General features: G+C 50.7%; 1 protein-coding gene across 6 annotated transcripts in view; it reads left to right on the forward strand.

The window, feature by feature from the left end:
- Positions 1-20,511, forward strand: part of PRKAG2 (protein kinase AMP-activated non-catalytic subunit gamma 2) — a 299,615-nt gene that overhangs the window by 182,945 nt on the left and 96,159 nt on the right. For all 6 annotated transcript variants that reach the window (XM_027538542.1, XM_027538543.1, XM_027538540.1 and 3 more), the window contains one exon: positions 7,968-8,179. In XM_027538542.1, the coding sequence (XP_027394343.1) occupies positions 7,968-8,179 (212 nt within the window). The remainder of the gene's footprint in view (positions 1-7,967; positions 8,180-20,511) is intronic.

Raw genomic sequence — 20,511 nt, forward strand, 5'->3', positions numbered from 1 at the left:
CATCAGAGGTCAGTCAGGGAGCCTGGAATTCAGGAGGAAGAGAGTTTGCTGTCAAGGAAGGGGGCTGTGAGAGAGAGGGCTGAGCCTGCTGCCACATGGCCACCAAGAATGGGAACTAGAGTTACTTTAGAAGTCTCTTATCTGTAAAATGAGGAAGCTGGTTTGAATGATGGTTCAAAACTTGTCTGGCCACCTGAATCACCTGGAGAACTTCAGAAATGCAGGTTCCCAAGCTCCACCTTGGACCGTGGTAAAGAACATGCCTCCCAGTGAAGGAGATGCGGGTCAATCCCTGGGTCAGGAAGATCCCCTGGAGAAGGGAATGGCAACCCACTTCAGTTTTCTTGCCTGGAGAATCCCATGAACAAAGAAGCCTGGCGGGTTACAGGCCACGGGGTTGCAGAGAGTCGGACATGACTGAGGGGCTGAACACACAGGCTTCACCTCGGACCCCCACAACAGAATCTTTAGGCTCTGGGATGGGGTAGTCTCCAAGCTGCTGGGTGATCCTGCTCGGTCAGGTTTGAGAACTGTGGGCTGAAACCGTGGCAACTGGCCCGGTGATTCAGACGCCCTGCCCCAGGGTGCTGGGTCAAACTCTGGGATGGAGACTGAGAACTGCCCAGACAAGGGTTTTGAGAAAAGCCTTCCCATGGGAAAGGGAGACAAAAAGGTATCCAAAGTTCAGTGAGAAAGTTATGGGGACTCTTCACAGGTATTCTGCCTAGAGCCTGAGAACAGGACACTGCCAGACTAGGACAAACCAGGACCACACACATGCTGGGGCTGGGGGCGGGGGGTGCCTAATCCATCCTCCCGAGCAAAGAGAAGCACCTGCTTCTTCTTTTTTTAAATATGTATTTATTTGGCTGCTGCACCAGATCTTAGAGCCTTAGTTACAGCACACAGGATCTTCCATCTTCAGATCTTCAGTCGCGGCACGAGGGATCTCCAGTTGTGCTGTGCGAACTCTAGTTGCAGCGCGTGGGATCTAGTTCCCTGACCAGGAATGGAACCCGGGCCCCCTCCATTGGCCCCACAGAATCTTAGCCACTGGACCAGCAAGGAAGTCCCAAGAGCACCTGCTTCTGCACCGAGGGAGACCCCAGCCCACTGAGGCCAGAGAGTCTGGTTTCCCCTCACGGAGCATTCAAGCCCCAGAAAGTCCAGCTGCCACCGGAAGGGCCGTAGCTGATCCCTTGAAGTCAAGAAGGACCGAGGGATCTCCCATCAAGGCTCAGACCTCAGGTTGGCCTGTGCCCAGAAGGCACTGGGGTCTCATGTTTGGGTCCAGGTTTCCTAATGACCCAGCTTCGTGCTTTGACACGGAGCTCACACACCTTTGTGTTGCCAGGCTCCCGTGGGTTACCCTGGGAGACCCTCCAGGGACGAGAGAGGTGAGATTGCCTTTCCTTCCAGAGTCCCCACCTCGGGGTATGCCCCCTCCCCTGTAGCTATCCTGCCCTATTGAGTCAGTTGGCGGCTCTGGGCTGTATTTCACCCCTCTGCACCTCTACCTGGACTGTGACTGCTTGTCTGGGGTGCTGCAGGCTTGCCTCCCGGCAGGACCTGGCTCAGAGTGGCCTCTCCCCTCCATCCCCGCCGCATCCTTTCCATGCCTGAGTGGTAGATGCTCGGACTGAGGCTGGTGAGGCCTAGAACAGGACCTGCGGACAAGCTCCAGGGAACTGGCTCTGCTTCTGTGGCTCTTCTTCTGCTTCTGGTGTCTCATGGATGTCAGCCCTGGATGCGGGGAGCACCCTGATGGACATGTGTGCCCTGTACATGAGGACCACTCCCCACAGGGGAGACCGGACCCCGGCGTGTGCTCAGTTTGCTTGTCTTCTTTCTATTACCCTGAGCCTTCTGTCCCCTCTGATGTCCTTATCCATGGCCTGGCTCCTTAGCCACAGGGGTCCCTGCGTCTCCCTGGCCGGGGCTATTGGTTTGACACACACCGTCCGTGTCACCATCCCCCCATGACCCTCATCACCATCCACCACCCGTCCTAAGTCAGGATCAACTGGACTTCCCTGGTGGTCCAGTGGTAAGGAATCTGCCCGCCAGTGCAAGGCACATGGGTTCGATCCCTGGTCCAGGAAGATCCCCATGTTCTAGTTAAGCCCACGAGCCGCAACTCAAGAAGCCACTGCAACAGGAAGCCCATGTGTGCAGCAGAGCAGTCCTGGTTAGCACAACTGAGGAAATGCACACAGCAAGGAAAACCCAGCCCCGCCAACAACAAATAAATACATGAAAATAGTACTGTGATAACTGAATAAACGTTTTTTTAATGTCAGAAGAACTAACTTTGTTGTTGTTGTTCCTCATCTCTGTGATGAGTCGTTAGTTATTTTAAAGGCCACATGTTAGCAAACTGCCATGCAGAGTAAATTGAAAATTTGTGCTTCTCACTCCAGGCTCTTGGGACGATGGTCAGCAAGGACATTTAAGATCAGGAAGAAAATGAATTTTTTCATTTTGGTATTACATGTTTCTGAGTATTTCAGACCATATGCATGAAGAAGCTTGGTGCTGCCCTGGGGAAGGGGACACCACATGTCAGGAATGCCCCCCTCTCCCCCACCCTGCCCAGTCTGGCATACCACACAGCCATCTGGTCAACCTGACTATTTTATTTTATTTTTTTTTAACCAAGCAGGGGGTTGGCTAGTGGTGAAACTAGGCCTAGAACTCAAGGCTCCCGAAACCCAGGGCTCTCCTCTGCACCCTTCTGCTGCCCTTGTTCACTTCCTTCCAGCAGCCCGGCTGTTCTCCTCTCTCCCCTCCTCTCCAGGCACGGCTCAGGCCAGCGTGGCCCGGCCCCGTGAAGTCACCAGCTCGTGGCTCCCTGGTGTCTGGTGTGGCTGCCAGGCGTCGCCTCTGTTCACTCACTGGGCCTATTCACTGGCCCTGGCTGCGGCCCCAGGAGACGCGGGGCCATTGTTCAGTCTCGGAGGTGGTGGCAGTGCTAACAAAGTCCTCGAGGGCCAGGGGAGGGCGGGAGCGCCTTCCCAGAAGAGCAGAACGGGAGAGCCTGTCGGGGCTTCTCAGTTATGTCGCCACAGCCCTGTCCCGTCTGGGCCCCTTCGAAAGCCGCCTCAACTGGGGGCAGATCCGGTTCCTTCTCGAGTCAAGCCCTTGCCGGTGTTTCCGTGGGCCTCCCGCCCCTCCAGCCTCCTCTCTGAGCTCCCCCTGCTCTGGGCTTACGGGCACTTGACTCTCAGCGCTCACCGCGTGGTGCTGTTGCTGTGCATTTGGGTTGAGTCCTGTTCCATTTCCTCCAACCAGACTGGAAGGTGGGACTCGTCCACTGCACCTGGACCTGCCCAGAGCTGCTGGCTGTTCAGACACCGGCTTCTCCTGGGAGCCTGAGCTTGGCAGTTTATCTTACGATTAAGAAAATAAATAGGTCTGTTTGATGGTAATGGAGGATTTTGTCAGCATCGCCCCATATTCCTCTCTATGAATGGTGACGCCAATATTCAAAAAAGGGGAAAAATGTTAGGAATATCATTCTTACCCGCTCCCCTCTTCCTTCCATTAGGCAGTTTTCCCCCACTAGTGAAAGTGAGTACAAGTGTTAGTTGCTCAGTTGTGTCCGACTCTTTGTGACCCCGTGGACTGTAGTCCGCCAGGCTCCTCTGTCTGTGGAATTCTCCAGGCAAGAATACTGGAGTGGGTTGCCATTTCCTCCTCCAGGGGATCTTCCCGACCCACGGATGGCAACCAGGTCTCCTGCATTATAGGCGGATCCTCTACCGTCTGAGCCACCAGGGAAAGGGGCATAAATGTGATCAGAAGACCCCTCTCTTGAAATTCTCTCTGCTCTTTCTGGCTGGCATGGAAGAGAAACCCTCTTTGAAGATGCCCATCCCCACCCCACAAGGCTGTCCCGCTCCCCTCCGACAGCAACCCCACCTTCCCTCCAGGCACTCAAGCTTCCCAAGCTCCCCTTCCTCTTAGCCTGTGAAACCCCACTTTCTGGAAAGGTGATTCACGCACCCAAAGTGTGATTCTAAGTCTTTGTGTTCTTTCTCTGGGTGATTTCCCAGTGTCATTGTGGCTAAATGGGACCTCTGCCATCCACTCACACCAGTGAGTGATTTCTGTAGTCCCCAGTCTCTTCACCTGGGAAGTAGGGTCGTAAACCCGTCCCCTGTCTCTTGGGGATGGGGGGCAAAGGAAGCAAGAGTGTACCCAGCACTTTGTGACGGGTAAGATGGTATGGTAAGACTCTACCCTGAGAGCTGTGTCAGACTGCAGTGCAGAGAAGGGGCATGTTTTGGGTTCTAGCAGAGTTCTTGTGCTGTGTCCTAAGCCACACACGTTCCTAACCCACATATCACGTCACCTGTCCCATCCCCTGCGGGTCTGCCTCCCGGCTCTGAAGTCCAGGTATCATCCTGTATCCCCCATAGGACTCAACTCCTCTGGGAAGGGAGGAGAGCCCGCAGGAAGGCCAGGTGGAAGGTGGACTAACCTCTTGACATTAGAAAGAGCTCCAGGAGAGGAGCTTTCTTGAGGGCCATGGAGTTCCCTTCAGTTCCCCCGTTTCCACCTCCGGATGGCAAGTCCGCTGTCTCCTTCTCAGCATGGGCGGTTCCACATAGCTGTGTTGAGGGCGCGTCCTCTGAACGTCCCTCTTGTCCTCCATGGGAACCCAGTCACACTTGTCCCCGTGCTCATGGGACAAGCCCCAGGGGACACAGAAGCCGCCATCTAGGCTTTAAGGAGTGCTTTCTAATACCTTACACTTGAGAAGGGAACATGCTGTCTCAAAGAACTAGCCAGGAGTTCCACCAGCTCTGAAAGTCCCCCTGCAGCAGAGGAGGGGGGCTTATCCTGAGGACTGGATAAGCCCAGTCCAGTCTAAGCGGGACAGCATCTCGTGCAGAGAAGGGGAAGTGGGGGGCGTTGGGGGAGCCTGGAGGGAGCAGTCCTGCCCTCCATCCTTTCCGTGGAGAAACCCCATCAGGTCTCCAGCACACACCCCAGAGTGCAGGGAACACCCCAGAGAGACACAGGAAGGTCCTTGCGTCCAGGGGCCCGGGCCAGCGTGGGGAGCAGGGACCATGACACTTCTCACTGGACCACCGTGGCCCTGGGAGTCGGTCCGTTCCTGGCCACCGTGCGGCCATCGCTGCAGCCAGTGAAGGACACGCCACCACCCCTGGGACCCCAGGGCATCCACACACAGGGCAGCACAGGGGCTTCCTTCTCCCGCCCGGTCCACCTGGACCCAGCCTCACTCCTGCCGGACTGTGGGTATCACCCACAGTCGGCCCCCTCCTGCCCTGTCTGCCCTGCAGAGCTGCTGGACTCAAATCTCTCCCTCCTCAGGGGCCTCACTCTCCACCCTCCCTTCCCCACTCCCCCAACCCCTCCTCCAAGTGGGCCTTGCTTCTAAAACCTTTGGTGTGAACCTTTTTTCAAAACGCCTGGGGTCTTGCTCCTAGGGCCTTTCACGTCATAAGCCTGGAGACCTTCAAGGGCACGGTGACAGCAGTCTACCTCCTCCTTTCCCTGGAGCTCCTCCCTGGTCACCCTGGGGGCTGAGATCTCTGCTTGATGTGGTGGTTCCTGGGACAACGGGGTCCCTGGAAAAAGACCTGGTTACTCCCAGTGCTCCCATCTAGGAAGTATGGGAGGGAAGGTTCCAGCCCAGCTTGAGCCTTGGCTCCGCCCCCTTCTGTCTCCCTGCCTGTTTGGGGGGTGGGGGGACACTGACCACGCACCTGCCCCCTGTCCGGGCCAGCGCTGGGCGGATGATGAACTGGGACAGGGAGGAGAAACGTACGCATGCTTCCCAGGTGGCCCGCCTGCCAGGGCAGGAGACACGATTCAATCCCTGGGTTGGGCAGATCCCCTGGAGGAGGAAATGGCAATCTACTCTCCCATTCTTGTCTGGAGAATCCTATGGACAGAGGAGCCTGGCAGACTGCAGTCCATGGGGTCACAAAGAGTTGGACATGACTGAGCAACTGAGCACGCATGAGAAACTTACCTCTTTTCATCTGGTTTGGTTTGGCATGAAGCAGCCTGTTGTTCACTGGTAGGCCTGGTACAGACGAGATGGGCTGAGGCTCATAGGGCCACAGAGTCAGGAGGGGGGATGGGATGAATCGGGAGGTGGTCTGGGGGGTGAGGATGGAAGCAGAAGAAGGAACACAGTTGCACAGGGCTGGCGAGCAGAGGAGTCTGGACGGGGTAGAGCAGGTAGGCACAAGCCAGAGTAGGCTTTTGGCTTGTAGGATGATCAGTCTTTGTCAAGGTCAAAGGGAGCAAGAGGGTGGCCCTTGGACCGTGTTTACTGACGTCTTTGGCTTGCATGCCTATTGTATTTTTAAATAATTTAGAAATTGTATTCAGTTACCTATAAATGTGAGAGACCAGACCCAAATCCAGAGTCCGCCTGTCTTGGAAACAAATCAATATCAGGCAGCATTACTGTATTGTTTCCTAGAGCTTCCATAACAAAGTAGCCCAAACTAGGCAGCATGAATCCACAGGGGTTTATTCTCTCGTAATTCCACAGGCTGGAAGTCTGAACCAAGGTGTCAGCAGGACCACACCCGCTCTGAGACTCTGAATAGCCTCCCACCTTGCCACCTCTCACTTCCTTTTTCCTTTTTCCAGTATTACCGAGAAATAATTGATGTGCGTCACTGTATATGTTTAAGGCATACAGCATGGTACTTTGAATTGCTCGTATTGTGAAAGGATGATCACAGTGGGTGAGCTAACACCCCTCATCTCTACAGAAACAAGAAAAAGAAAGGAAAAAGAAGGACTTTCTCTTTGTGATGAGAGAGCTCTTAGGAGTCGTCTTAACTTTCCTGTGTGTCATACAGGAATGTTAACTACATCATTTTGTACATTGCATCCCCGGCAGTTAGTTATCTGATCATTGGAAATTTGGACCTTTTGACCAACCACCGCCAGTCTTCTGGCTTCTGATGGTTGCCAGCAGCGCTTGGCATTCCTTGGCTCATAGAGACATCACCCCAGTGTCTGCCTCCGTCATTACACGGCCTTCTCCTCTGTGCATATCTGTGTCTTCTCCCCTTATAAGGACACTGCACATGCGGTTAAGAGTCCAGCCTGTTTCAGTATAATCTCAGCTCAATTCTGTCTGCAAAGATCTATTTCCAAATAAGGTCACATTCATAGGTACTGGGGGTTCGGACTTTAACTTATCTGTTTGGGGGACTCCATTCAGCCATAACCACGATCTTACAGCATAATCAGGCAGATGTGAGTGACAATCGCCTGCCTGAGACAGGCCTCCAGGATTGCACAAAGCCTGTGGACATGTGCAGCCTCTCACTCTGGGCAGATTCATGTCCGGGTCTCCTGCCAGTTCTTTGTCCTCCACATCCCACCCACTGCTTCCTGGTTCCAGTCCTATCCAAGTCTTCACTCCACAAGGCCCTTCCTTCCCAAAGCCACCCCAGCGATCATCTTCACAGTGATTCTAGCTCTTGCACACTCACAGTGGCAGTTTTCACATCACACATTTTGACAATAATAGCGTGTCTGGTCTGGTCCTTGGTGTAGTTATGTGACTTCTGACCTTCATCTCTGCTGAATATGAACTTCCTTATGTCTTATCCCAAGGACTATGGGATCCACTCCACACACTCTCGACACCATGCTTTAGTCTTGGACTAAATATGAAAATCACATCCGACAAGTGTGTATAAGTCTTATCACCTGACAACTTCTGAACTGTCCCTGTCACAGCAGGGGGGACTCTGCCCACAACTCAGGTTGGGTGGGGCAGGGATTTCTAGACACAACCAGTTCTAAGGGATTAGAAGTAGTTTATGCAAGCTTGTCCCCAACATTCAGAATTGAATCATTTAGATTCCTGCCATGTGAGACTCTCAGCACTTGCAGCTGGGAGCCCTTTTCTCCATGTCAGCAAATCGCTCACACCCTTTGTGGTTCCTCCTCTACCCCAGGCCTCTCTTCCTCTCCGTCGACACCCACCCAAGTGGCCAAGCAGCACACGTTCCCTCTCGAGTCCTACAAGCAAGAGCCTGAGCGACTGGAAAATCGCATCTATGCCTCCTCTTCGCCTCCGGACACAGGCCAGAGGTTCAGCCCGTCCTCCTTCCAGAGTGCAGCCAGGCCTCCCTCAGCATCGCCGACACATCCTTCTCCCTCCAAATCTGTAAGTCTGGGCCTCCTGGGGGCCAGGCCGCCGGGCGTGGGAGGGAGGGCAGAATCTGGATATAGCTGAAGCCAAGGCTGGGCACTCCTGACATCTTGGGTGTATTTTATCATAAATCACAGACTAAGAAAAAAAAAAGTGGCGAGAGCACAATTGATGATGTTGTTCAGTTGCTAAGTCATGTTTGACTCTTTGTGACCCCATGGGCGGTAGCACACCAGGCTTCCCTGTCCTTCACCATCTGCCGGAGCTTGCTCAGACTTGTCCACTGAGTCATTGATGCCATCCATCCGTCTCATCCTCTGTCATCCCCTTCTCCTTCTGCCTTCAGTCTTTCTCAGCATCAGGGTCTTTTCCAGTGAGTCGGCTCTTTGCATGAGGTAACCAAGGTGTTGGAGCTTCAGCTTCAGCATCAGTCCTTCCAATGAACGTTCAGGGTTGATTTCCTTTAGGATGGACTGGTTTGATCTCCTTGCAGTCCAAGGGACTCTCATAAGAGCACAGTAGGCAAGTGGACATCATATGGACAGTAGCTTCTGGAACATGGCCAGGAAAACGTTTTTGCTCTCTTAGCTTCTTTTTAAAAATCAGTTATTAAAAGCTTTATTTGAATTTGTTGTGATTGGGATACTAAAGTAATAAGTCATAGTCAAAGCAAAAAAATACTGTTTTTTTAATAGAAATTTTATTCTCGCTTTTTAAGATTTAGAGTCTGACATCATTTGACTTGGGAAGCGGTCTTGGAAAGATGAGCCTTTCCAAGCAGAGTGGGTTAGTGAAACGGGTGTCTTTGCATCCTTCAGAGGATCAGAACTAGTGGATATGAATGGAGGAGGATGGCTTAATGCCAGCCCTTACACACTCTGCATTTTAACACCGTGGGCCTGAGTGCGGGGACCAGCATCACCACCTCCGAGTTTGTGTTGGGACCCCAGACGTGCACTATCATTCCTGTGCCCAACACGGATATAAAAACCACATCCCTGAAGTCTTTGCGTATGGATGTAACTAGTCTAGTCAGTATGGTATTAGTTTCCAGCAGCTGCTGTAACAAAGGGGCACAAACTGGGGGGCTTGAAACAACAGGAAGCCATCATCTCATGTTCTGGAGGCTGGAAGCCTGAGATCAAGGTTTTGGCAGGACCGTGTGCCCACGGAAGTCTCAGGGGGTGGCGGGGCGGGGCAGAACCTTCCTTGTCTGCCCAGCTTCCAGGAGCCCCAGAGTTTTCTTGGTTTGTGGCAGCTTTCTTCCAGTCTATGCTTGCATCTTCACTTGCTGTCTTTCCTCGGCTCTGTTTGTGTCCAGATTTTCCTCTTATAAGAATGTCATTCATATTGGATTAGGATCCAACTTGGTGGTTCAGACAGTAAAGAATCCTCCTGCATTGCAGGAGACTTGGGTTCGATTCCTGGGTTGGGAAGGTCCCCCAGAGACAGGAATGCCAACTCACTCCAGTATTCTTGCCTGGAGAACCCCATGTACAGAGGAGCCTGGTGGGCTACAGTCCATGGGGTCTTTGGGCTGTAGCCCAAAGAGTCAGATACAACTGAACAACTAATACTAACTCAGTATGACCGCTTTATACATAGATAGGTATATCCTTGGCCACACCAGCTCTTAGTTGCGGGATGTGGGGTCTAGTTCCCTGACCAGGGATTGAACCCAGGCCACCTGCGTTGGGAGTGCGGAGTCTTAGCCACTGAACCTCTGAACCACCAGGGAAGGCCCTGGATTTTTGTTTTTTAAGATTTATTTATTTTTGGGTGTGCTGGGTCTTTGTGGCTGCACGTGGGCTCTCTCTCGTTGCCGTGAGGAGAGGCTGCTCTTCGTTGCGCTCTGCAGGCTTCTCACTGCGGTGGCTTGTCTTATTGTGGAGTGCGATCTCTAGAGCATGGGTACGGGCTTTAGTTGCCCCGAGGCATGTGGGATCTTCCTGGACCAGGGATTGAACCCGTGTCCTCTGCATCAGCAGGCAGGTTCTTAACCGCTGGACCACCAAAGAAGCCCAACTTTTAAAAAAATAGCTATTTATTTGGCTGCCCCGAGTCTTAGTTGCAGCATATAGAATCTAGTTTCCTGACCAGAAATTGAACCCAGCCCCCCAACATTGGGAGCACAGAGTCCTAGCCACTGGACCACCGGGGAAATCCCAGGATGATTTATAATCTCTTTATAACTTAATTACCTCTGCAAAGACCTGATTTCCAAACAAGGTGGCATTCATGGGTGTTAGTGGTCAGGACCTCACAAAGCTTCTAGGGGGACACCATCTAACCATAACACTTGCTGCCTTTGGGAAGAAAGAAGATGTGTTAGTCTGGCAGAGAACCTACCGTGAGTCTTCTCCTTGTTTGTCCAAAGATTACTTTATTAGATGTAAGCTTAGCAGAGTATTGTTTTAAATGCTGAGGGATAAAATGTAAGGTATTGTCTCTGCCCTCTGGGGCTTACGGTCTTACTGGGAACAGAATAACACTCAGATAAAGCAGTTAAATCAAAGCGGAAGGTAGGTTGGGTGGGGATCAGGCGGGAAACAAATAGTCCACACTGCAGGGGGGTGGGAAGGGGTAAATACTGGTGTCTGATGAGGGTAAGGAAGGAAGACTTGGGTGACTGTGGCGCTCAAGTCAGCAGGAGAGGTGGAGATAGGGCCTTCTGGCGGTAGGGCAGAGTGGCACTGTCTGGGGGTTCCTGGTGATCCGGTGGAGATTAGAGACAGGAAGACCAGGAGGCGCCTGAGCACTCAGGGCCCAGGAGAAAGGTCATCCATGTTCCTGGGTGTGAATGAGAAGAGATCTTGAGGTTTCTGCTGTCCCGGGCATTTAGCGTGGAGGCTTGGTCATAGAGATACAAGAACAAATGTGTCCAAAAAAAGGGATCATGAGGTAACTGAAGGTCATCAAAAGCAGGGAGCTGCTACTTCCCTTGGGCTGGAGGGATACGAGGGGACCCCATCAGGTGGGAGGTGGGACCAATGTGTCTGCCTGGCAGGAAGGAGCTGGGGCCACAGAGGATGAGCAGCCACTGGCCTGAGCTGCCGTTGGAGGCAGAGGGATAGGAAGCCTGGCATCTCCGTGGCTTCCTGCCCTCCACCGTGTGCCCAGCCTGCGGAGAGGCCGGCGGGCCCAGAGACCTGAGAGGGAGCCGGCAGGGGACCGGAGACGGGAGCTGAGAAGGGAGTGACCGGCAGAGAGGCCCGGTTGGAGGAAGTCTGTTCAAAACATCGGCTTCTTCTCCTGGACCCGGGATGCCGGACAGGTCAGCCCAATGGGAGAAGAGACGCTGGTTTGAATCGGACGTGGTTATTTGGGCTTTAGATCATTTGAAGTGATGGTGCAGACGCAGACACGGGGTTTTTCCACGATTTCAGAAGTTCTGTGTGCACACCGAGCCCACAGCCTTTCCCACCTTAAATGAGAGAGCATTCAGAGGACGTTTTACATCTGCTTTCAGTGTCCCTTCCCCGACCCCTGATTGTGAGTAGACAGTGATATTCTTTTTTTTTTTTTAACCTTTCTTTTTTATTTTTTAAATTATGAAAATATAACACATTTACAGAAAACTTGGTAAATACATAACAAAGTTACATGTATTTCACAATATATTACAATTGTTTGTTAAGTAGATAAATGAAGATGTTTAGTTGCAGTTTCAATATCAAACTCTCAGAAATCAATAGAATGAATGTACAAAGTAGTGGGGCTTCCGAGGTGGCTCAGATGGCAAAGAATCTGTCTGCAGCGCAGGAGACCCGGGTTCAATGCCTGGGTTGAGTAGATCCCCTGGAGAAGGGAATGGCTACCCACCCCAGGATTCTTGCCTGGGAAATCCCATGGACAGAGGAGCCTAGAGAAAGTCGCTCAGTCATATCTGACTCTTTTAGATCCCATGGACTATACAGTCCATGGAATTCTTCAGGGCAGAATCCTGGAGTGGGTAGCCTATCCCTTCTCCAGCGGATCTTCCCGACCCAGGAATCGAACCAGGGTCTCCTGCATTGCAGGCAGATTCTTTACCAACTGAGCTACAAGGGAAGCCCGATATGTTTATTTTACCACATTAAAAAAAAAAAAAAAGATCCAGTCAACAGTACAATGTTTATAAAGTTTGAGCTTCAGAAATTCAGGGTGATCACCCGAGATTCCCCACTTATATTTTGAAATGACATGTTTCAAATTGGAAGACAGTGTTCCACTGGCTATGAACATTAAACAGGAGCCTTAATCATGTTTAAGTTTTATCACCCAAGGCCTCCAGGGGCTCCTTCAAACATACTGGTCACAACCCCTGCAGCTGTGTTTGGCCCTGGTCTCTGCTTTCAGCAGCCTTTGGCAGGAGGGCTGGTGATGGATTCGGGTTCATCTAAGTGTTTCTTTATAATTGGATTATGTTGAATGTCCTCATGTGCTAAATTCCTTAAGAACGTGGCTGATTTCATGCATTTGGTTACCGGCGAAATCTTTATAGAGGAATGTGAGTTGCTTAAAGGCTTCTATCTGCTTGAAAGTATTTAGATATAATTTATCTCTGCCTTTTGGAATAAAAAGACACTTACTGTAAACATCAACCATGAAGATCATTTTTATAAACTTTGTTCCCATGAATTTTATTCTAAAATTAGAAAGGGGATGAGGGCAATGAATTCATCTTTGTAGAAGTACTCATTTTATCGTTTATTTACTCAGCAAATATTTATTAAGCAGCTGTTGGGTGACAGACACTGGGCTCGGGAAGGTTGATGGGTTGACAAGTGTGTGAGTGGCTCTCATGAGGCAGAGATGGTATTCTCTTCATCTATTAGCAGCACTTTATGCTTGGGAGGGGTTTGATAAATAGCTCAGCACTCACTGAACAAAGGTTTTCCCTGGTAGCTCAGCTGGTAAAGCATCTGCCTGCAATACAGGAGACCTGGGTTCTATCCCTGAGTTGGGAAGATGCCCTGGAGAAGGGATAGGCTACCCGCTCCAGTATTCTTGGGCTTCCCTGGTGGCTCAGCTGGTACAGAATCCGCCTGCAATGCAAGAGACCTGGGTTCGAACCCTGGGTTGGGAAGATCCCCTGGAGAAGGGGACGGGTATCCACTCCACTATTCTGGCCTGGAGAATTCCATGGACCGAGGAGCCTGGTGGGCTGTAGTCCGTGGGGTCACAAAGAGTTGGACATGATTCAGTGACTTTCACTTTCACTGAACAAAAGGAAGGAGCTTTTATCTATCTGAGGTGATGGTGTTTTTTAGTCTCTCCATCATGTCCAACTTTTTGTGACCCCGTGGACTGTAACCCACCAGGCTCCTCTGTCCATGGGATTTCCCAGGCAGGAATACTAGAGCGGGTTGCCGGTTCCTTCTCCAGGGGATCTTCTTGACCCAGGGATCAAACTCGTGCCTCCTTCATTGCAGGTGAATTCTTTACCACTGAGCCACCTGGGAAGCCCAACTTGGGGAGGGGGGTTCAGTTCAGTTCACTTGCTCAGTCGTGTCCGACTCTTTGCGACCCCATGAATCACAGCACGCCAGGCCTCCCTGTCCATCACCAACTCCCGGAGTTCACTCAGACTCATGTCCATCGAGTCAGTGATGCCATCCAGCCCTCTCATCCTCTGTCGTCCCCTTCTCCTCCTGCCCCCAATCCCTCCCAGCATCAGGGTCTTTTCCAGTGAGTCAACTCTTCGCATGAGGTGGCCAAAGACTGCAGTTTCAGCTTTAGCATCATTCCTTCCAAAGAAATCCCAGGGCTGATCTCCTTCAGAATGGACTGGTTGGATCAAGGGAGTCTTCTCCAACACCACAGTTCAGAAGCATCAATTCTTCAGCGCTCAGCCTTCTTCACAGTCCAACTCTCACATCCATACATGACCACAGGAAAATCCATAGCCTTGACTAGACGGACCTTTGTTGGCAAAGTCATGTCTCTGCTTTTGAATATGCTATCTAGGTTGGTCATAACTTTCCTTCCAAGGAGTAAGCGTCTTTTAATTTCATGGCTGCAGTCACCATCTGCAGTGATTTTGGAGCCCAAAAAAATAAAGTCTGACACTGTTTCCACTGTTTCCCCATCTATTTCCCATGAAGTGATGGGACTGGATGCCATGATCTTCGTTTTCTGAATGTTGAGTTTTAAGCCAACTTTTTCACTCTCCACTTTCACTTTCATCAAGAGGCTTTTGAGTTCCTCTTCACTTTCTGCCATAAGGGTGGTGTCATCTGCATATCTGAGGCTATTGATATTTCTCCCAGCAATCTTGATTCCAGCTTGTGTTTCTTCCAGTCCAGCGTTTCTCATGATGTACTCTGCATATAAGTTAAATATAGACAGGTAAATAGTTATAAGAGAATTTGATAAAACTGTGCATGGGAGAAAATTCCTAGTCCTGTCTTGGGGAGTGGAAAAGCCAATCCCGGAGGACGGAAGTGGAAACTTTTCAGCAGCAGAGAGCAACAATCAACTCTGCATCTTAGGATGATCCCCGTGGTTGGGTGTGGAAATGAGACCAGATGTGAGTACAGCAGTTCAGATGAGATGCCGTGTGAAATGATCTGGGCCTGGTGGCAGCTGACGGTGGAAAGAAGGGGAGGGGACTGGTGTTAAAATGTAAAGAGCTATTTAAGAGGTCGGGTTGAAATGGCTTTGGTATGCAGCGACTGATTAGTTGAGGGGACAAAAGAGAAGAGTCAAGGATGACTGCAAAGATCTTGCCTTGGGAAACTGGATGGATGGTGGGTGCATTTTCTGGGATAGGGAACAGAGGAGGAGTCAGGCTGTGTGCAGGTGTGTACGTGTGTATAAGTGCACACACATGTGTGTTAGCTGGTGGTGGTACAACAAGGTGCCCAGGGGATCATTAAATGGAGGTGTCCAAAGTGCCATTGGATATGTGAATCTGGAGCTAGAAATTAAGATTTTTGTTTATTTGTTTTTATTTATTTGTTGGCTGTACCACACAGCTTGCAAGATCTCAGTTCCCCCACTGAGGATTGAACCTGGGCCCTAGCAGTGAAAACCCTAAGCATTAGGCAACCAGGGAACTCCCCTGGAAATTAAGATTTTTTTAATCATCAGAATGTAAATGGTAACCCTCACCATGATAGTAGATGAAATAATCCAGAGAGATGTATCGTAGGTGAGAAGAGAGCCAGAAAAACATGGGTATTTGAAGGACAAAGGAAAAGATTCTGAATTATCTAGAAAACAGGCAGAAAACCAGGCAAATGCAGCATCACGGAAGCACAAGGACTGTGTTTTGTGGAGTATCACGCATTTGGAGGGCATGGTCAGTGACGTTCCTGGCCGTGGGATGTAAGGACTGAGGTCATCTGTAACCTTGGCAGGAGTACTTCCAATGGCAAGGTCAGGAGCAGAAGCCATGTGATGTGGGTGAACGATTAAGAGCTGAAGACGTGGAGGCCTTAGTGTAGAAAACTCTTTCCAGGATCCTGGCTTTGAAGGGGAGGAGATGGGGCTGCAGCTGAAAGAATGAAGGTGATGGTTTGTTCCCATAAAGGGGAATAGATTTAAACACCAACAGGGAAAGAGTTAGTAGGAAGCGAGCAGTTAAAGATAGAAGGAGGGACTCCCCTGGTGGTCCAGTGGTTAAGACTTCCAGTGCAGGAGGTATGTGTTCGATTCCTGGTCAGAGAACTAAAATGTCACACACCAAAGCATGGCCAAAAAAAAAAAAAAAAAGAAGGGGAAAAGCAAGCATGCCATCTGTGCTTGTAAAGGAAATAGGTGAATTTTCTTAGGAGGTGGGAGCACGTGATGGGGGTATTTGTCTTGAACCGAAGGAAGAATCGGGAATCCCTGGTGGCTCAGTGGTAAAGAACCCAGCTGCTAGTGCAGGAAGCACAGGTTTGATCCCTGGGTCTGGAAGATCCCCTGGAGGAGGGCATGGCAACCCACTCCAGTATTCTTGCCTGGAAAATCCCATAGACAGAGGAGCCTGGTTGGCCACAGTCCATGAGGTCACAAAGAGTCGAACACGACTTAGCGACTAAATCATCCAGCAAAGGAAGAAACGTCTTTTAGAGGGTTGAAAATTTTATGTGCAGGTGTTAAAGTGATCAGTACTTATCCAATTTTCTTTCTACAGTCACTCCATGCACCCCCTGTTTGCTTCTATGGAATTTCACTCTTGACTTGTGTCTTGAATCAGAGTCCCTAGAAGCAGAGCCCGAGATGGGGCTTCAGGTGCAAGCGTGTTTATTCATTACAGAGAGCTCTCAGAAGAAAAATCTAAGGAGCCCGGAAAGGAAGGAGCAAAGCAAGGGTGTGGCTTCAGATGAGGTTGAGCCTCAGCTGTTCAACAGGGGAGCTCTGCAGTATAAACTGCCCCAGGAGGTGCTCTGCCTCGGGGCGAGGAAGCTGGGCTTTTAGATCTTTTTTTTTTTTAATTTATTTTTATTTATTTGGCTGCTCCAGGTCTTAGTTGTGGAACACAGGATCTTAAGTTGCAGCATATGGGGCCTAGTTCCCTGACCAGGGATTGAACCCAGGCCCTTTGCACTGAGAGTGCGGATTCTTAGCCACTGGACCACCAGGGAAGTCCCTAGGCTCTTATTATCTTTATATGAAATGGTTGCCATCAGCTCTGGGATGCCCTGGGTGAGGAAAATGCACCTGCCAGCTGGGATGGCACTTACAGGGCAGTCCTGTAAGGAGGTTGCAGGTTTGGGCCATTAACAGCAGCCCCCTGCCGCAGCCTGGAGTCCCAGCCCGCCAGTGACAAGAACCCCAGGGCGCCTGCCGCAGCCTGGAGTCTCTGATGCCTCCTCTCCCGCCTGCTCGATTCCCATGGCCAGCAAGGTTGGGTCCTGCGTCAGTCTTCCCACTGCTGCATAACAAACCTCCCCCACACTTAAGACAATAGCCATTGATTTAGCTCACCATCCTGTGGGCCAGCAATTTGGGCCGGGCATTCTTCTGGCCCCGAGTGTGCTTACTCACCCATCTGTGGTCACTTAGCAGGTCACTTGGGGACTGGCTGGACCAGAGTGGCCTTGGCCAGAACAGCTGTGTCTGTTCCATGCGGTCTCCTCCTGCAGTCGGGTAGACTGGGCATGCTCTCATGACCGTGATGGGGCTCCCCACGACAGGGAGGTCTATCCAAGGCTTCCTGAGGCCGGACTCAGAATTGGGGCTCTGTAGCTCCTCCCACCCTGGGGTAGAACCTATGTGCTCTCCCCTTGGGTCTGGGCCTGTGGATTCTTTTGGCCCACAGAACACATCAGAAGTGACTATCGCATGGCAGGGGCTTGGACACAGGGTGTGGGCCAGTTCTGAAATCTACCTTCTTTCTTATCCCTTGATTCCAGCAACTGGGTCTGCAGGTGAACACGTGACATGCTTGAGTCTAGAGGCTCATGAATCTATATTTAAGGAGTCTAATTTAGATGCTGTACCTCGCTGAGAGTAACTTCCTGTTAAGCAGACTGCTGCAGTTTGTGTTCCTGGAGAAATAGAGACTCTACGGTAGAGATTCCTGTGCAGGATGTTAATCGGGCTGTCCTCTTAGGATCGACACCTGTGGGAGGAAGGAGGGAGGAGGGATGGGCAGAGAGAGAAGCTACGGTGCGGTGCCGTCTCAACACAGTCCTCCCCAGACCTTGGGGAGCACCTCCCAGTGACCCCACGCTGGACCGAAGGAGCCAGCCTTTACACCCTCATCACTGTTCATTAGATGGCAGCTGTCCTGGAAGAGGCTCGACCAGGCAAGGCAGCCCTCTCTAGCCAAGGGCTGTCCTTGCTGAGAGTTGAGGGTCACCCATTGGCAGGTTCCCAGCATCCTGGGGAAAATCCTTCACTGTTGGAAGGGGGCCAGAGTGGTAGAGTTGCTGCTGTTGCTGCCAAATCACTTCAGTCGTGTCTGACTCCGTGCGACCCCATAGACTGCAGCCCACCAGGCTCCCCTGTCCCTGGGATTCTCCAGGCAAGAACACTGGAGTGGGTTGCCATTTCCTTCTCCAATGCATGAAAGTGAAAAGTGAAAGTGAAGTCGCTCAGTCATGTCCGACCCTTAGCGACCCCATAGACTACAGCCTACCAGGCTCCTCCATCCATGGGATTCTCCAGGCAAGAGTACTGGAGTGGGGTGCCATTGCCTTCTCCGGTGGTAGAGTTGACCCTTGAGTAACACAGGTTTGAACTGCTCGGATCCACTGGGTGCAGATTGTTGCTGATAGTAAATCCTGCAATACTGCCTGACTCGAGGTTGGTCGAATCCTTGGATGCATGACAACAGAAATGGAGGAACCGTGTATAGTGAGAGCTGACAGTAAGTTACACTGGGTTTCCCACCACGTGAAGGCTCAGCACCCCTAACCCTCAACTGTGCATCACAGCCTCTAGTATGGGACTTATTCTCTATTTTTCCAACTTATTTGTATATTTCTTACATAATTTTATTTATTAGTGGTTGTGCTGGGTGTTCATTGCTGGGCACAGGCCGCCTTCCTGCAGCGAGCAGGGGCTGCTCTTCATTGTGGCGCAGGCTTCTCGCTGCAATGGTCTCCCCTGTTGCAGAGCACAGGCTCACTAACTGTGGTCCACAGGCTCAGCTGTTGCATGGCGTGTGGAATCTTTCTGGACCAGGGATTGAGCCCACGTCCCCTGCCCTGGCAGGTGAATTCCTATCCATTGCACCACTGGGAAGTCCCTATTTTTCCAGTTTATGATACCAAAATTCTGACAGATGAAAATAAGTGCTGTCATCTCTATCCTTCGGAGAAGGCAATGGCACCCCACTCCAGTACTCTTGCCTGGAAAATCCCAGGGACGGGGGAGCCTGGTGGACTGCCCTCTATGGGGTCGCACAGAGTCGGACATGACTGAGACGACTTAGCAGCAGCAGCAGCAACATATCTCTCCTTATGATATAGTTAGTATGTAACTAAACTGAAGAAAAGGGTTCAGGATGACTGGTTGGGACTGAGTGAAAGAGGTTTCCTTAGGCCCAGAGGAAAAGGGACTAAAGTCTCCAGCTAATAACCATCACCAATATCCCAGCAATAGGAGTGAGCCACCATGGAAGTGGATAGTCCAGCCCCGGCCAGGCCTTCAGATGAGACCACAGCCCCAGCCCGTACCTGCACCAGGACCACCCACTGAGCTGATCTTGAACTCCTGACCCACAGAAACCATCAGACATCACGTATCAGTCTGCTAGGGCTGCCGTAGCAAAATATCACCGACTGGGTGACTTAAACTACAGAAATTTATTTCTCTGGTTCTGGAGGATGGAAGTCCAAGTTCAGGGAAGGTTTGGTTTCTCCTGATGGCTCACCCCTTGGATACAGATGACAGCTGTCTTGCTGGGTCCTCACCTGGCCACTCCTGCATACACGCACATCCCTGGTGTCTCTTCCTTCTTACAGAAACCCCAGTCCTATTGGATCAGGGGCCCACCCTTACAACATCATTTGACCTTAATTCTTTAAAAGTCCTATCTCCAAATAAAAGCCCGTTGAGAGTTAGGGGTTCAACATATGAATTTGGGGAGCAGGGGGAAACAATTCAGTCCATAACAGATATTAAAATATTATTGTTGTTTTAAGTCACTGAGTTTTGGGGTGATTTGTTACATATCGAAAGATAACTAATACTTATTTGATCATGTTTGTGGGAAGGAAACAACTCAGTAGATTCAGAAAAGATAATAAACTCAGGAACTTTGGGTTCTTTTTAAAAACTGGTCATCTCCCCACAAATTACTCACCAAGGTCCCTTGTTTTTCTAGTATGGCTATTTGGAAAGAAACTGCTAACCAGTTTTCAAGATTGCTATTTGGAATAATTAGCCCCTTTTTAAAAATAGACAGCCCTTTAAACATCTGAAACTATTTCAGATCACTTGGCATCAAGGAGTCAAGATTTTCTATAATCTACTTTGTTTTATATTTCTGTCTGCCATGTAAAATAGCAAGTTATAACCTAATAAGGTCTTGACGTTAAGACTGTCTGCCCAGGAATGGTAAACTAACGGTTTCATCATCTGTTACTCACAACAGATTAGATAATTTAAAAATAGTTTGAAAAAATTCACACTGGGTCAAGGAGTAGGAGCTGCAGAGAGACATGATTCACGATGGGGCCGGTTATCATGAGAGCTGGAGCTTGGAGAAGTGCTGCCTGTGTGTTGAAGAGGCAGGCAGAGAGCATCTCTCCTCCCAGCTGTCAGGAAAAGGTATCGTAACTGGCGTTGCTCCTGGGCTCCTGCACTGTTGGAATCATGACTGGATGAGCGGAAAGAAGGCAGAGCCAGAATAAGAGAGACGTAGTTGGCTGAGAGCTTGGTGCATTTCCTGAGCTGTGGCCTGAGTCTGCGGGATGCTCATTCAC

This window comes from Bos indicus x Bos taurus, chromosome 4, assembly GCF_003369695.1.
Source record: "Bos indicus x Bos taurus breed Angus x Brahman F1 hybrid chromosome 4, Bos_hybrid_MaternalHap_v2.0, whole genome shotgun sequence".
Classification (NCBI taxonomy): Eukaryota; Metazoa; Chordata; class Mammalia; order Artiodactyla; family Bovidae; genus Bos; species Bos indicus x Bos taurus.